An 18,254-nucleotide genomic window follows, 5' to 3' on the forward strand; every position below is an offset into this window, starting at 1 on the left:
CGTGAGCTAGCGCTTAATGCAAATGCTTGGAGCATCTGGGATATATATCATTTTTATGGGTTATTCTCGGATACTTTAATATTTAAACTGTGTCCCAGCTGAATATTATCAATCGATACCGAGTCTTTACAGCAAGGCGCCCAAAAGTGTGACCAAATTCGTTCGTGCAGATTTAATCCAATCAAAAGCCGTGGATAGCTTGCAGTTGACTTCTGATTGGATTAAATTTGCACGAAAGAATGTGAATAAATTAAAAGTGGTCACACTTTTGGGCGCCTTGCTGCAAGAGGTTTGTTGTATTAGGTTTAAATTTATTCGATCAAAATAATTTAGGTCGATTTGATTTCAGATGCATATGTGGAACTCGACATGAACTAAGCAACACAACACGGCGTTGAAACAGCGACTTGCATGGAGGCCTGTGCAAAATGGGAACATTAAAAATTCAGAAAAGGCCCGTCATGCTTCTCTAAGCATTTACTTCTTCGCTCAAGCCGCCCAAGAAGTTTCTTGTACAGATTACAGGTCATTACAGGAAAACGCAGGGCTAAGGTTCCCGGGGTCTGTGGTAAACGCAAAGTGCCGGGGTACAGGGTCTTGGGTCTGTGGAAAACGCGGCGTGCCGGGCTGTTGAAAGCCAAAAAGTAATAATAAAAAAATATTTTTCTGGATAAAAAGCCAGCCTATTACCACAGGTGACAAAGTAGCTTTTCGATACAAGGAAACATTTTTCACGAAGATCCTGAGTTAGTTGACTTACCAGATCAATTGCCTTACTTTGCTGTATTAAAATTGCTTGCAAAGCATTTACTAAAAGCTACTAGATTGCTAAGGTATTAAAGGACCCGTAAAGGAACGCCAGTGCCAATTATTATTGGTTTGAAATTTCACATAAATTATACGTGTGCCCGATCAAATTGCGCAACGAATTCATGTATATCCTTTTGGTCAAACACAAATTATCTCTCTGAAAAACACTGATAGCTTTTTCGAGGCCTGTTCTAAAACCCGAAGCAATTGAACGAAACAAAACGACTCGAACGAGCGAAACGCACCGTCACTCAAGCGGGCGGATTGCGTAACAAGCAAAAAGAAAGTCTGTGTAGGAAGGGCTCGACGGACCAAAGAAAAAATGGACTGTTCATAGCGTACAGTTAAGTTATAATTAGCGCCCTTAAACGAAAGAGAAAGTAGATCTATGTAAAAATGTTGTCAAAAATTAATTCAAAACAAGGGTACGTTGCGCGGGGAAAGATTGCATGAGAACGTCTGCGTGCGAGGCTCACGCAGTACTCCGGCATAGCCTCCCACGCAGTCGTTTTCAAGGCCCGGCCAAACGCACGCAACATTTCAACGCAACATATCCCAACATTGTTGGGCACAGCATGTTGCAATCGTTTGGTCACCCTGTTGTAACATGTTGCAACATGTTGGATGATTTGGACCAAGTTTGAAAATGGTCAAACTTTTCTCGCAACATCTCGCAACATTTTTGGATGTAACATGATGTTGTACTCGTTTGGCCACGTTCGTGCAACATTTTTGCGATGGAGCATGCGCACTAGTTCGATAATGCGCCATCCATATCGCAACATGTTGCAACAGGGTGGCCAAACGATTGCAACATGTTGTGCACAACAATGTTGCGATATGATGCGTTGAAATGTTTCGTGCGTTTGGCCTGACCTTTAAGAGCGTTTAGGGCGTTTCGCTCTTATAATAATAATAATAATGATAATCAATTTATATAGCGCATTTTTCATATGTAATGTTCAAATGCGCTGTACACATACTGTAATTACTACACAAAGGCCAGACCACAACACCGGGAACTTCGTGCCCTACTCGCGATAGTGTGTAGGTTCTTACGTCCCCGTTATAGACTGAGGATACAGAGACTGGACCTACGGTTTCGTCCCGAGAAGATAGAATGTCTAACCATTTGCAGATGTAATTACAAGGCAGCACATTCTCCTCAGTTATTTAAGACCCGAGTGTTGGTCCGGTCTGGGGTTCGAACCCACGACCTCCCGCACAGCAGTCCGGCGCTCTACCAACTGAGCTAAGCAGGCGGCGGTCTTCCGCACACCGCCCCTAAATGAACCTAAAGACGACTGCGTGGGAGGCTATAGAATACAGGTTTCGATGTCTAAATTACCGATCGACAGTTCGGCAACACTCAGCTTTGGCAAGTATCTTTCCCAGCTTTTATTTTGGACGCCTTTTGGGAACATAATGGACTCGTAACGTTAAGATAGCACTGAGACCCTCTGGGGAGAACGCACATCAGTAACGTCCAAAGCCGGCTTTTAAATCAGTTACTTAAAACATGTTGTCCATGCATTTATGGTGACTTATTTTGCTTCTTCAAGTGGACTGACCATATCAATTAATGGTTTAGGCGCCGCAATTAAACGTATTTAAATGTGGGTGTAAAATAATATTCTTGGCGATCTGTAGCCTCACTTAAAGACATGTAAAAGAGGATTGTAAGGTTGTGGTCACGTCTAAATGTGTGCCGCGGACCAGCACAGTGGGCTCATGCCGTCCTTGTTTTCTATCGTGGCTAATGTTAGCGGGAAAATCGGTGGAAAATGAGTGAGCTAACTCATGCCTATTTCATTTTTGCATTGTCGTTCAGTTTCAGAGCATTATGGGGAGTACTATCGAAGACCTGACAAACTACCAGTCAGTGGAACTGGAAGAAGCCATCGCGAGGGACTTAAATGACAAGAATAGATTTGTTCCAATTGAAGCAAGGCAAGACACTGGAGTGTTATCTACTGAGCTTGCGGCGTCCATATCTCATGGTAATATATGAGACTTGGCAGTAGCTAAGCTAGCGTAATGGTTAGACGCGCGTCTGGCTTGATATGTTATTGCTGCTGGAAAATTAACAAGACTTATAACAAATTGAATCATTCAATTAAAAAAAAGGCCTACGTTCATTTACTCTCTGGCTTTACAGTTAACCTAAGTAATCTGTGCAGGAGAAACAGAAACTTTTACTGTCAGAACTAGTACAGAATAATATAAAAAGGTTGTTAATTTTCCTCACACCACAGTTAGATCTTTGCATCCAACAATAGTTACCCTCTCCGCTTTTAAAACCATAAAGAAACGCATTTATTTTCACAAACAAAAATTGCAAAAAAAGTATCTACCATTTTCGAAAGATCAAGTGACTTCAGGCCTCTTCGCCGGGTCCAACTTTGTTCCCTGGGCGTGACGAAGGAAGTTGGCCTGGGTGTTAGTTTGAGCGCGGGAGAAACGTGCTATTCTTAGACAAGTGAGGCTTAATTTTAAATGCATTTTAGGCAAATATCTGACTTCCTGGCGTGGCGTACAAGTGATGAAAGACCCGTTAACACTGACGATAAACCAGCAGTTGCTATGGGAACTCAAGCCTCCAACTGTGATTGAATTCGGTGCCTGGAAGGGAGGCTCAGCTTTGTGGACAGCAGATATGTTAAAGATGTTTGGGTGTAAGTCACGTGTGATATCCATCGACATCAACCTCTCTTTGCTGGACGCTGTGGCCAGAGAGTCCCCGGATGTGGAGTTCATCGAGGGAGACTTGCTTTATGTCGAAAAATGTTTTCCACGGGACTTTCTTAAGGTGAATGAATTCTTGCTAAAAGGTGAAAACAAGTTAACCGTTGTTTCTTTATTTACATTATCACTTTTCACAACCTGGTAGTCCCCAGTATTTGAGCCCTTTTGACGTTAGAATTTAAGATGTACAATACTGATGTTAATGATTTGTCATTACAGAGTCTGCCTCACCCGTGGTTCCTAATGGAGGATTCACATGTGAATATGACGAAAGTGTTGGAGTACTTCGACGCATTCACGGAGCGTGGTGACTACATATGCATCGAGGACACAAATCCGGCTGTTCCTGCTGTAAGTGGTCAAGGCCTCATAAAGGAGCTTGGCCTTACCGAGTTTGGTCCCGCTAAGCTGAACGAGCTCAAGAAATTCCTGGTGGAACGTTCTAGTAGATATCATGTGGATCAAAGATACACCGATTTTTTCGGGTGAGACTAGTAGTTACATGGCCCTTCGTTATATCGAGGTTCCTCTGTATCTGGTGTTGATTAAATTTCATGGCCTGGGTATCAGAGCAGAGCCTTTTTCGCATGCGCGGAAGGATGCTGCTAGATCGCCCGGGAGCGCACGAAACGAACAACGAAGCCGGAAAAGATAAGCTTGACCGATTCCGGAAACCTAGTAAGTTCTAGAAAGAAAAAACCTGTGAAACCCAGGGTATGGATGAAAAGGTAACACAAAGTCATCTGTCTGATAACTCGATATGATCTACACCTCAAGTCCGCCGAATTCCCTCGTGACTGACAAACAACAGGAGAAAGTAAGGCAGCCTCAGTAAAAAGCTATCGAATGTTACTCTATCAGGCGCAAAGTAAGCTAATATTTTTTCAAGAGGTAACGCCATTCGCCGCAGAGAATGCCTCGCCTTGCTTTTCTACTCCATTTTTTCTGGACAACTTCCGGAATTGAATACAGTGGATTTGAAAACAAGTGCTCTTATTTTTTTATGTTTTTGCCGCGACTTACGATCTTTTCGTTATTTCTTCTTTTCCAGGTACAACGCAACGTGGAACATGAACGGTTACCTGAAAAGAATCTAAAAGCAATATCTGTAAATGAGTATTGCAGTCCACAACTGACTGTAATTACTATTTTGAAGTTTGTTAAGCCATCCGCTGATTGACTTTTCTAAATAAAACAAAATTGAGTAGTGGTCATAAAAGGTATCCGTCTATTTTCAGTTTAGAAATCCTTAATAAGGTAGCCTGCGTCGCGGACGAACTTTAAAAAACAGAAAGGGAAAGGGGGAAAAACACAAAAGCACTGCACTGTATTTTTTAACCTCACATAAAAAATGCCAGGAAATTACGAATTCCCGCTATCTGATTGGGAAAACGTTTTATCCCTCCCCCGCTTCAGAAAACAGTTCGCAACCCAATGTTGTTATCGCACTCTCAATGTATGACCATAAACACAATGCAGGGAGAAGATTCAGATGACCGTTATCTTTTGGAACATTGACCAATCTTGACTTTTGGGACATAATTAACATAAATCACTATATATTATAACTTCTTTCCCTTCTTTACAATTAATTTTAACAAGTGAGTGACTGGTAGAAACCCCTACAACAATATACGTACTGAACACAAACGAGCGAAGAGATGGTGGTGTAAGATGATAAATTCACGAAATCATTTGACGTGTAATAAAGGAATCAATACGCTGGTACTTTTTGGGTAGGGTGTACCCAGCACCATATATGGCTGTCTGCTACAAATATATATATATTGTGCTACTAGTAGTAAAGAGCCGGCAAGACGAGGTAACATGTTTCCATAATTGTCCCTTGTTTTGCCATGGTTCCATGCCGCGCGAAAACACGAAATGTCACTGCGGGGTAGCAGAAGCAAATCTTTTTTAACGCTGGAAACAGTGCTTCCCGTATGGCAAAACTGGGAAACAATGGGGAAACATGCCGCGCTACGAATGTTTCTGGAGACATGTTTCCTCGTTTTGCTAGGACTTAACGGAGATGAGAGATAGACCAAGTTCCGGGCAGTAAAGAAGGGCGTATCAAATTAATGTGCTCAAATGTCGTGCAAGGCAATCCACGCAACCATCAAAACAGCGCTCTTTCGAACCTCTGCAGTAAAAATACACAGAGCCACTGGAAAGGCAACACTTTATTATCCATATTGATTAGTTTTTACACTTCCATATATTACTTTGACTATATCACATATAGCTCACTGATATGCCGCATATTTGGGATGTTGGAAAAATGCGAGAAGAATGAGTACAATCGCAAGTTAAACGTTTTGAGTGTTTGCGAAAAATGATTCTAAACTACGCGTCTGTGACTTGTGATTTTGTTACCCAATTCGCGTTTTTTAAATTTCCAACGTCGTTATAAGTCACAGCAATACACGGTATACTGCCTAAATATCTAAGTATTAAGATTAAACTATATTATATCTATATATTATTTAAAAATATATATTTTACTATAAAACGAATTTGAATTTCACCTTAATAAAATCTCTTTTTCCTTACACAATCATTAAGTGAATCATATTTTTAAAATAATTATAGTAAATCTGAGCAATTACAAACAAAACCTTGTATGATCAATTAAAATATTTCTAACCACAACCTGAACACTGTTTGAATTTGGACCCCAAGCGGCGTTTGTTCCTTATATTAGGGACTTTAAGATACCTGGACGGCTGACCTCGAGGCGGTGACCGGAGTATTTTTCGCGTGTAGCCATATTGCGCGCCCGCTCCACGCTTGCCGTCCAGCTCCGTCCAGCTGTTGTCGAGGACGGAGAAGTAGAGTTTGCCGTCCACCAGTGAACGGGAGTGCTTTTGTATGATTTCGTTTAAATCTTTTTTTTTTCTTTATTTGTTGATGTCCTTTATGGTATTCTTGGTTTGGACTGATAAAAGTAGAAGAAGTTTTATTTGCAGTTGGAATTTTTGTGTGTTTGCATCGTGAGGCGAAGCCCGTGCGTAAATTTTTACTTTCTTGCTTGTGTTTCACATTCATTGGAATTTGTACCCTGTGATGAAAATGTGCTTTCTGTCCCGACTTTAGGCAGGCGCATGCTCGCATGTTTTGGCGGATATCCACTACGAAGCCGTCCCCGCACACACGCCGGCTCTTAACGTTGGAAGCCCGCCAGAACGTCGACACGGCCCAGTCCTCCTCGCGAATTCATCGTCCTCGCACCGTCCTCGAGGTCAGCCGTCCAGGTATCTTAAAGTCCCTATTGAGCAGAATGCTTGGTCAACAAGGGGAGCTAGTGAAGAAAACGAAATTTTCTTTTAAAACAAGACATGCCATTTTTTCAATTATGTTCACTCTCCCACAATGACCGATGCTCCTGATTAATAAACCTTTCCTCACAAACAGTGGCCTGCGTGCAGACGTCTTCAGTTTCCTTTGCTTCAAATGGAAAATGGACGTTTGCTTGTCTAATTAGGTTTTAGTACCCTGCTAAAGAAAAGGTTATTGCAGACGTCTGCTCAAAGGCTTAGGCCTGGTTCACATTAGCGACACTGATGACGACATAACGACATAAAGAAAAGTTCAGTACTTTCCTTATGTCGTTATTCTTATGTCATTATTTCCAACTATGTCGCTATGTTATGTTGTTCACACTGGTGACACAAAACATCAACGTGAGGTGTTTTTTGTATTTGCGTGACCTTGCCGTTATGTCGCTAGTGTGAACCAGGCCTTACAAACGGACAAACAAAACAGACTTGAAACAAAGTAATTCATAATCACGGACAATATAACACAGGCAACTACAAGGTTTGCAGGAAACCTGAGTGGAATCCCGTTGTATCAGAGTTCGAAAAGAATTTTGTATATCTTAAGTTTGTTTCAGTGTTGCATGATGGCAATTATCTTTTACCACACTCATCTAACACAAATGGTCACACAAAGAAACCTGACAAGCTTGACTTGGTAAAAACTCAACAACCAACCTATTCCTTAGATCGAATGAAAAGGAAGCGAATCTTCAAAAACTTGAACACATCCAATAACGTTGTACCCTTGGTACCAGAGGATTTTTCTCGCGCGCGGTGGGTTAACCACGCAAACAAAACCTCTGGAACCCAGGGTAATAACGTTGAAAATTAACCAAACAATTTTTGTTAATATTTAGATGTCATGGTTTATTTATTATGTTGTGGACATTTAGGTACTCATCTTCGAACTGTGCTAACGCAACGAAATAAGGGCGCGTGACATTTGACCATTTGTACCCGGCCTTGGACAGATTTCTCACTGCTTCCACTCCATTCCGATCATTTCGGCTTGTGCAAGTAGCGCAGTGAAAGATAGGTTAGAATCCTGAATACAATGATAAACAGGAGAAGTGCGGCAACATTTTCGCCCACACTTCTGGATACATTCAGTTTTTCTAAGATTTCACTGCCTGTTATAGCAGTTCCATTGTTCCTGCACGCAGCATATGACGAGTCCACTTCTCGGCAGCTAAAGAGAACACAAAAGATTAGCTTTTAGTAAAGACTAGAAACCACGGTAAGGAGTAACTATTGTTTATGACCAGAAAATAAGCTAAATATAAATTAACTACTAATACAGGTTGCTCTCCAAAGCAGCTACAGTGCTTGCAAGCGAAACATGAAATGCCCTAGTGTTCAACAGTTTACGACGGGATTAAGAGTGCATTTAGTCCTCAAAAAAACTAATCTTATGATTTGTATGCTTAGCCTGCCAGATAACAAAATAATGCAAACAATAAACCCTAGGCTAGTTTTTGTCCAAACTGAATTTCTGGTGGGTTTTCCTCGGAGAGGGGGAGGAGGAGTGGCTTATTTTTGGAAGGGAAGTTGCGCCTGAAAACTCTTTGGTGCTTTCAAGTCTCTGAGCTTATTGTAACGACATCAAATACGAAACAAGCTCTCCAATAGGCTTACAATCGTATTAGCCTACATCTTAATATTAAATCAGAGAGTCTCTGCATCAGAAAAAATTTTGCGTCAATGATTTGGGGGTTTGGAGAAATCAACTATATGTGGTTTTGAGTCGTTAGTCAGTCAGACAGAAAGTACAGTAAAACATAACTGTAGCCCCTGTCTGCTCATCGCTGACTACTTCAAACCTAATTCTCACCTGAATGTGGGAGAATTGGCAAATTCTATGCCGAGGGCTGCGTCATAGGAATACGCCAAGTAAGACGTGTATTGAAGCCAAGCTAGCCAGGGAGGTAAGTTTTGCTGATAAAATCCACCTAGCAGCATACCCGACAGACCAAAAATGATAGCTACCACGATCGACTGCTTAAAGTCCATCACTGTAGCACCGATACACAAACCTACAGACTGAACAACAAATCAACGTATTAGCAAGGGTTTAAAACACAAGCATGTTTTTCTCAAGTATTCACAAGCAGCAAGAAAAAAAAGAGAGGAAAGATGCCGCTTGTTACAAAAACACGAAGTTGATCAATGAAGAGAGATTGTCGTATTGGTTAAATCAAGTACTCCCAATGAATGTTAGAATAATAATGGTTATCAAAGAGAGTTGCAATAAAGTGCAGTGTTGGGTACTGCACTAGAAATACTTTTCCTTAAATAAGTTACTTCAATGAGCCAGAACTATATATGAAAACAAGCAGTGATTACTTCAATGTAAGTGTGTGTACGCCAGAAGTAATATTGTCAGTCACGAACCATGTGAAAGTTTGAACAAAATAAAAAATAGCTAGCGTTTTTTATTCTCTTTTTTTATTCTTTTCTTTCTCTGGTGGAAATTCATCCATAGCATTTGATGATGGACGTAAAATGCTTTTTACAGTAGAAAGCCAGCGTTCGTTTGGTTTTTTTTTTTTCATACAGTGTATGCAATAAATCAGGTTCAAAGAGCCGGGAACAATGTTGATCAGAAATCACGCTATAATTTACACTTCTGAAAATTGATTACTGTACCTGTCCTGTAATGGCTGTTAACAACAACAGGAAAAGTTGGGCCAGGAAAGCCTCGCTTCTGTTTAAGCCCGTCACCCAATACACAATGATTAGGAACAAAGTGGGCTGAATCATGACCAGCGGTAGTTCACTAAATAGCTTGGCTAAATAGTATGCAGACAGTCTGTAATAACCGGCAGCTCGCTCTTTATTCACCACTGTCCTTTCATTTGGGACTGAAAATCACGAAACAAAACGCATGAACTATTAACTATGTTTTGACGACAGCTAAAGCATGCACAGTCTTTAACTCCCATCATCAACTGAATAGTCTGCACACCCGCGCATCATAATCGACATAATCCAATGGCGGAGGGGCCCTGAACACTTCTCCCCACCCCCACCACAATATTCGTTAGCCAATAGAAATTCAGACAGCATGGGAAATTTTTGCGTTATAAAATGTTAAACGCACAATTTTTTTTAACTTACATGACATCAGGGCCTGGAAGAGTGACGCAAAATTACAATGAACTACGAAGAAAAACATCTGCAAAAAAAATTAATAATAAGTAACTCTTACTGAATGTATCAAGAAACAAATAAAGGACAGCACAATATTGTGTCGATTATTCCATTTTGCAATAAAACAGCTTTAAATCAGAAAGAGATTTAATTGACAACGTACAGGTCTATATATGGTGGCACCAAAATGAGACTTGAGATAAAAAGGAAAACTTACTTATAGCAGACTACTGCATGGATAATTAATTCACCTACCAATGAATATCTGTCCACAATACTCTCCTCTTTGTAAGGAAGCTGAAACCAGACCACGCTTACTATCAAGGCGAGAAGTAAGTTCTGAAATAAATATTATACACATTATAATTAGATGTTGGCTTTGAGATAGATGTTTCATAAATGATTTCCTAATATAAGTGTGATCGTCCAGGTGAGAGTAGTCACAAGAAGGACTGTAGTTGTTTTTTCTGCTAGAATTTACCAACGGCAATCAACGCTTACAGACACTAGGACGATCACACACCTACAACAAGCACGTCCTGTTGGTGTAATATCCTTATCTGCCGTAACTGCATGCCTGCAAAGGCTAGCAGTTAGCATTTTAGCCACAACCGAAATCCAGTGTTTATTTGCAAGCTAAACTAATGTATTGTTTTGTTGTTTGTTTGTTTGTTTCGTTGTTGTTGTTTTTACACTGGCCATCCAGCAGAAGTTAACTGATCTGCAATGCATGTTATTATCAGCTTTCAAGTAATAATATTTTCAGTTATGACATGCCGCAATACAGTGTACTGCAATTCACGTAATCATATAGCACCACCCCCCCCCACACACACACCCCACAGACCGACGACACACTGACACCCCAACGCCACCCACACACACGACATCACACCCCCTGCGAGTGAACACATGCCAGCCACGGAGGCGACAGAGCGCACGCACGAGGAGAGCGCAACGGAACAAGAGAGGAAGGAATGGAGAGGGGAGGGACAGAGACCCACGGGGGACGAACGAGCGGGGAGAGGAGGGGCGGGGAGAGAAGAAGGGGACGGGAGAGGAGCAGCCGAGGCCCACGGGGGGGGGGGGAGGCGAGGGGTGGAGGAGGGGACGAGGGGGGGGAGGGGCGCGGGGGACAGGCGACAGCGGGGGGGGGGGCGAGAGCGCGGACGGGCGCGGGGGGCCGGCGGGCCCCGGGGGGGAGAGGAGCGCGGGCGGCGCGAGCGCGAGAGAGAGGAGGGGAGCGAGGGGGGCACCCGGGCGGGGGGGAGAGGGGGGAGGGGGGGAGACCGGGGCGCGGGGGCGCGGGGGAGGAGGAGAAGGGGGCCGGAAAAGAGAAACAATATATTTTAGATTCCAGCTTCTCGAAGGTTTGTCTCACAATCATCACCTCCTATGAATTTTATTCGATAATGTTTCTATAACGTTAATTACTTTCAGATCCCAATGTTCCAACAATGAGGAGGGAGGTACAGTGTAGGGAGGAAGGCAAAATGGCCAAAAAAATTAGGGAGGAGGGAGAAATTTTGGCCAAAAAAATAGGGAGGAGGGAGAAACTATAGCTCAAAAAGTAGCTTTATCGTGTACCACAGAGTTATACTTGGGTCGATCTCCTTAATGAAATAAAGACGATTTAAATATATGAAAAGATGAAACGGATAAGCATTGTGGAGAGGGCGTGATTATACAGTAATACATGTACATTGCCTCTGGAAATTATATCGCTACATGCAGCTATTGTATACATATATACATATACTCATAATACAACAGTTTCTCTGTGCTGTATGTGTACTGTAGCTCGTATGCTGTGATCGTCTGGGTAAGAGTAGTTCTGAAAAGAACTGTAATTGGTGGTTGACTTTTTGACAACCTGAGCGCAAGTTATCTTCAGAGCAGAAGCTGAAGATGATGTCAGCTCAGGTTGTCGAAACGTCAGCCACCAATAACAGTTCTTCTTAGAACTACTCTCGCCCGGACGATCACACTATACAAACTACTGCTGGGTTTGACCATTTACAATCGGTACATGTGCAATTTGATCACTTACCTGAATTAACTCTAGCTTTGAAAGAATATCTGGCAAAGACTGCTTGAAAGTCCTCTGTAGCAGAACTGTGAACTGTGTCCAGAAACTTGTGGCCCATGATGTGGAAATATCGCTGTACAGAGCAGATTGATCTTCATCATCATCATCATCATGAATGTCGACTTTGGAGTAATCACGTGATGTGCTACGCTTGTAAGTGACAACAGCCACACTAAAATCTGCAGAGGACAATTGTGCCTCTGTGTGAACTGGGGGAAGTGAATCAGACGACTTAGTGAATGAATTCCTCACACTTTTCCACAAGGTCTTTGGTGCGGATAGTTTCTGGTGTGCAATTAAAGGATTGGTGCTGTCATTTTCATCTGCAACTTCTTTTTCGTCATTGACAGAAGATCCACGTTCCTTTGGAACTCCGTTACTGTCTAGGATTGAGCTCTCCAAACTTTCTTTTTCAACTTCTTTATCAGGAGCAATAGAGTTACCATCCCCTACATCCAAGCTAGAATAGCCAGATGACTCTTCTTCCTTGCACAGCGGATCTTCAGTAGCTGTTGGCTGTCCATCTTCTTGCTCGACGTTGCCTTGATCAGCTGAGTTATCAGAGGTTTTGCTGCTTCTTTCACTTGCTGTATCTTGGGTGTTTTCCAATTCGTGTCTTTCATTGTTCTTAGCAGTAGGGCTTGGAGTCTCAAGTGTTGCTGGTGTATACTCAGTGGACATTGCTGAGTACTTCTTATGTCGTTTTTGCCTGCAATACCAAAATATTGAACATTTACTTACAACAGATAGTCAGTTAAAGGAAGCAATTATACATCAACTACCTTACTACATGGATGCACAAAAAGAACATTACTGTTCTGATGTTCTAACATTCTCTCTTAGCAGCTCTTGATTTTGTTCGTTTATTTCTTTATTTCTTTGTTTCTGTCAGGATGTTTTTTGTTAATTCGTTTGTCTGTCTGTCTGTCTGTCTGTCTGTCTTATTAATTGATTGATCAATCGATCTATACTCGCCAATGTGTGATGAGCCAGTGTGTCTACAGTTGACTGTTACATTGTAAGCATGACCATAACTGGTATAAAGTACATGACTGATGTAAGGGAGAAAACTGTTGTTATTATAATTTGTACATTGCTAGATATGTGTGCCCTTTTTTGGTTTCCGTCATCAGTGAATCTCATGGACCTCCTTTTCAAATACTAAAAATACTAATTTTTGCTTTGTATTTGTATCTGTATTTGAATAAATATTATTATTATGAATTGTAAAGATATCCTGACCTCTCAGTCCAGCCTTTCACAATCTTTCCTTGTACTTCCTCTCCTTCTGTCACCTTTTCCACTAATGTGTATAAAACAAATAATGAATCAACAAAATTACATTTGCCATGCTGATGTCAGAATATACAGTAAGAGCCAAAAGGGCCACAGGGTTGGCATTCTTACATAACACAGTGCACTAATGTAGTTCGATTTTAGCCTTGGTACTTATAGAAATTAGTATTTTCCTTTGCTCTGGTCTATCCTAGTCAGTCTCCTCTACCGACTAACTATGGGTCTATGGTAATAATTATATGATAATGAATATAAAACAAACTAAAGTACTTTTACCAATTTGTACCAGGGGTAAAATTGAACCACAACATACATCTTTTTTCAAAAAAAAAGAATACCAATACGATGGTATCTGTAAGTCTGCCCTTAAATACATCATGTGCAAGGATCCAATATGAAAATGCAAAGATCAGATCAGTGTACATGTACATGTACATGTGCCTTGGTTTTTTGCATAACAAAACACATCCCTGGCATGTAGTCATGCACTCAGCAAGTATTATCTCGGTTAAAATTTGCAGTTTTGAATGTTCCTTTTCCTTTCCTTTGTTGTACTTTTATTCCTTTAATTTTTTATTTACTTTATTTCCTGTATTTTTTTTGTGTGTGTGTCGATTTACTGTAAATGTTTGTATTTCATTCAATAAAAAAAAAAAATGTTCATTAACCTTCAATTAATACAATGTTCATCCACCCTTAATTAAATACTTACAAATAAAATCTGCTGGGTTGAAGTGTGCATCACAAACCAGGCCAATACCCTCAAAGAAATCAAGCACTTTGCTAGCCTTTCCATAATAAGCGACCTGTTTTAAAAACAGTACTTATTAACAGTCGAAACTCTCTGTACGGACACCACTCTAATACGGCCACCTCTCTATTACGGACCTCCTCCGATGTCCCAACAAAATTCTCATATATTTTCTTTAGAAGAAACCTCTATTATACGGACCCTCTCTAATACAGACAACGGACACTAAATCTCTGCCCCAGGGAACAATTTCATATAAACTTAACCTCTTTATTATGGACACTCCAGTGATTCTAAAAGTGATGATATTATGTGTTCGTAATGCAATTTCATGTTTGTGGTTAAAAAACAGGGCTCACCAAAACCCCCGTCCAGTCGTCAGGGACAAGTAGATTTTCCTGTTGGGCAAGTGACTTTTCAATTGCTCACTTGCCCGACTGGGCAAGGGCCCAGGCAAACCATCAATTAACATAATTTCTAAAACAACGATTTTGAAACAAAGCAGTAAATTTTTTGGCCTATTTGTCATGGGTAATCAAAGGTTATAAATGAACTTTTACAAAAACTAAAGGAAGCTTAAATAAACATTGGTCTGCCAAGACAAATTATGAAGATAGTTGGTCTGGACGGATGATCCGTCTGTTTGCCCGTATTTATACACAGACGAATTATCGCACAAACTAAAAAATGCTCGTCTAATTAAAATGCAAGTTCATCCAGACGGATAATCTGTCTCTAGTATAAATCGGGCCAGTTACTTGCCCCATGGGCAAGCTGGAATTCAAGTTTTTGTCGAGCCCTACAAAAATACCAATGTAACATTATAATGATATTACTTTAAACAGATTATGTTCACAAGAATTAGCTAGTACAAACACTGATACAGCATGTAGACAGTGCACCAACTCTGACACCCAGTTGTGATCTTACCTGTCCTCCACACAGAAGAAGAACCTTGTCAAACATGTAAAATATCTGACTTGATGGCTGATGAATTGTGGTCACCACTGTCTTCTTTTCTCTTGCTGCAAAGTTCTTCAGAGTTTTAACAAGGTTCAATGCATTGCTTGAGTCCAACCCAGATGTGGGTTCCTGAAAGAAAAGTAGAGTATAAAAAAAATTACCTGAGAGATTGACTAAATATAGTGACTTCAGTGTTGTGTAGAAGTTGTATTTGTGATTGATGTGCATTATGCATACTATATGCATAATGCATGTTTGCATGCTGGCATACATTGTAAATTGCACATGTATGTACAGACACCTGCATCCACAAGTCCAATTATTGAGCTCACATGCAGGAATGTGTAAAGTGTGGCATCAAGAAACAGTAATAATATTATTCATTTATTATTTTTTTATTAAGATGCCATACAAGTATACATTTAATATGTAATTTTTCTAAACTTACATCAAGGAAAATCAAAGAAGGATTTGTTATCAGCTCGCAACCAATGTTTGCTCGTTTTTTCTCTCCTATGTTATAAAGTAAACCAAAAAATCTTCAGTTTGTAAAATGAGGTGAATTAACATTAACATTAACACATTGACATGAGCTTTCCAACAACAGCCACAATTTAAAACTCTTAACACTATTAACTGGGCAGGTCAACGATTGGGATACCTCTATAAAAAATCCCGTAGAAAGTAGTTTATTTAGTTTATTAAATTAACTTCATGTAACATGTTCACAATAATAATGAATATCAAGAGTGTAGACAACATAAACCAGGTTTACAAACAATTCAATGACTGACAATACTCTTACCTCCAGACAGTCCTCTGTCAAAAGCACTTCCAATTTCTGAAAAATCAAAATAAATACATATCAGTATTGTGCGGTTCCAGAAAATATTCATACCCCCACCACAGTGGGAAAATCATATTAGACCCCCACCTTTCCAGAATTCCCATTTTTGTAGAGAAAAATAAACCCTCCACCCAACCCTTTTTTTCAAAATTATTTTGACACTCTGCAGAGATACCAATTAACTAGTTAGCATTAAAACTAAAACTTATTTTTGCCTCACAGAACTCATGGTATATTATTTACACATACACAACATAATTATATTTAGTTCCAAAATTATTACAATTTATACTTACTGGTGTCTAAACATTTTCTGACATCCAAGTTGTCAACAATTTTGTCAACCTTAAACAAAGTTATACAATCATGTTAATGTAGCAGGGTGCTGACAGATTATAGGTAACAAGGTTTGTTCATGGTTCAATTATTGCCCAGGGCACCCATGCAGGGTGCATGCAGGAAACATAATTAGGTGCTATTATGATAGTTAAGGAGAAGGCCGTTATTGGAGACAGGGTAGCTTAATAGGGAGGGGCTCCATTTCTTTTTTGACAAAAACACTGATCTGAATTTGTAAAACATAAGAAAGATCTTTTAAAAGGAATTGTGCCCTTACAGGAAAATATAACAGTCAAGACACTTAAAAGAGCAGTTCTCTGTAATGCTGGTGGGAATGAAGGAGGATGAACCATGTTCGATCTCAACATACTCTCAACTGATGGTGTCATAATTGAAGTATAGACAGTGTAAATTATAATTAGGGATGTTTATTGGAACAGGGGCACTTACATAGTATTAGGGGCTGCTGGTTTTAATGTATAAGGGCATTTATTAGTCAATAGGGACACATTCAAATAAGGGTTAGGAAGGGGATACTTACTGGGTGGAGGGTCACTAAATCAAATCATTACAGCATGTGATGCACATACATTATTTACAATTTACCTTTTGTAACTTTTCTGTCTTTGATAAGGTATCTGGGAGACGAAGCATTGCAGAAAACTGCAAAGGAATTATTAAGTTTTGACAACTTAGCCAGGACTTCATAAATATCTCAAACATTTTGACTTTCTAAGGAGATTCACTAAGTACAAAGTTGAGAATAGACACACAGGGGTTCTAACTACAAAGTTTGAGAGTGACATTTATTAAGTCAGTAATCTCTGAAATGCTTACTGTTAAAGTTTCCCGAAGAGTAAGGTTTCCAAAGAAAATGTCCTCTTGTAAGACATAACAAATTTTCTTCTTCAGTTTCTTGTTTAACTTGGTTCCATTGAGAAGAATTTCCCCATCTTCTGGAGATAATCTTCCAGCAAGGACATTCAGCAATGTTGTTTTACCAGAACCTTAAAAAAATCACAGAAAAATTAAGTAAGAGGACATAACATAAATTGTGGGGTTTCTCTTTGGATGCCATTGAATGGAATTTAACCACCTTTCATTTTGAGAAACTGCTTGTGGGAAAAAAAAAAGCCAGTTCAGCAATTTTACAATGTCCTCCACTCCAGCGAACCTTCCTGTGACAAATCCAGCGCATGCATTTTGTAGCCTTTGAAGGCGTTTCATTTGAAATGCTGGAAGGGGGTGGAAAACAGCATGAATAGTTCGCTTTAGAAAGGACTCAACTCTCTGCCAGGTGTTTCCTCACATGAAATGGGGCTAGATTTTTTAGCCTGCACAGGCCCGTTCTTCAAAGAGTTCTGAACAAACAACTATCGGTTTATCGTTGTATTGCGTTAAGAAAAAGAAAAGTGAAAAACAGTTTTCTTACCACTGGGACCCATCACAGCCAACATTTCTCCCGGGTGAACTTTCCCGCTCACATTTTCAAGAATTTGCCGATCGGCGATCTTCACGCCAAGGTTACTAAAAGAAAGGAATATTTGTGCGTTCTCTTCGACTTCTCCACTCATTCTTCTTCTCTTTTGTGATGTTATTACGCTTTTTCAACGATCGACGTAACCACTAGCTAATACTAGCTGAAGCAGTCGTAAAGTGAAGATTGTCCAAGATCGATCCCCGTCCAAATCAATGAGAAATCTACTTCATTTAATTGTCATCAAATTATCTGTATTGCTCATTGGTTTTTCCTATTAAAATTAGCCAATCATGGCGTCTCATTTGAAATGTATCACTTCACACTGTTCATAAATGACGTGGAACTCAACTAACCGGAAATGTCGTAGTGGTGGTGCAACACTGCTTCTATTCTAATACTAGTAGGCACCTGCCAACCGCGCGGCCTCAACTTAGATTTCCGTTTCTATATTGTTCTCGCGCGCG

The 18,254-nt window shown here is 40.2% G+C and overlaps 2 protein-coding genes across 2 annotated transcripts; one reads left to right on the forward strand and one right to left on the reverse strand.

The window, feature by feature from the left end:
• Nucleotides 1-2,698: 2,698 nt before the first annotated feature.
• Nucleotides 2,699-5,350, forward strand: LOC144656833 (rhamnosyl O-methyltransferase-like). The gene is made up of 3 exons (XM_078517078.1): nucleotides 2,699-3,619; nucleotides 3,775-4,040; nucleotides 4,607-5,350. The coding sequence occupies exons 1-3, from the start codon at nucleotides 3,353-3,355 to the stop codon at nucleotides 4,650-4,652; spliced, it is 579 nt and encodes a 192-aa protein (XP_078373204.1). The 5' UTR covers nucleotides 2,699-3,352; the 3' UTR covers nucleotides 4,653-5,350.
• Nucleotides 5,351-6,830: 1,480 nt separating this feature from the next.
• On the reverse strand, nucleotides 6,831-17,985 carry LOC144656821 (uncharacterized). The gene is made up of 15 exons (XM_078517065.1): nucleotides 17,743-17,985; nucleotides 17,148-17,317; nucleotides 16,917-16,973; nucleotides 16,268-16,316; nucleotides 15,930-15,965; nucleotides 15,573-15,637; nucleotides 15,092-15,253; nucleotides 14,123-14,216; nucleotides 13,357-13,417; nucleotides 12,076-12,823; nucleotides 10,281-10,364; nucleotides 9,993-10,050; nucleotides 9,522-9,736; nucleotides 8,707-8,915; nucleotides 6,831-8,064 (listed from the first exon to the last, which is right to left on the reverse strand). Exons 1-15 carry the CDS (start codon nucleotides 17,882-17,884, stop codon nucleotides 7,875-7,877), a joined length of 2,340 nt encoding a protein of 779 aa, XP_078373191.1. The 5' UTR covers nucleotides 17,885-17,985; the 3' UTR covers nucleotides 6,831-7,874.
• Between the last annotated feature and the right edge of the window lie 269 nt (nucleotides 17,986-18,254).

The sequence above is a fragment of the Oculina patagonica genome, chromosome 6 (assembly GCF_052425735.1).
Source record: "Oculina patagonica isolate OP01 chromosome 6, crgOcupat, whole genome shotgun sequence".
NCBI classification, from domain to species: Eukaryota; Metazoa; Cnidaria; class Anthozoa; order Scleractinia; family Oculinidae; genus Oculina; species Oculina patagonica.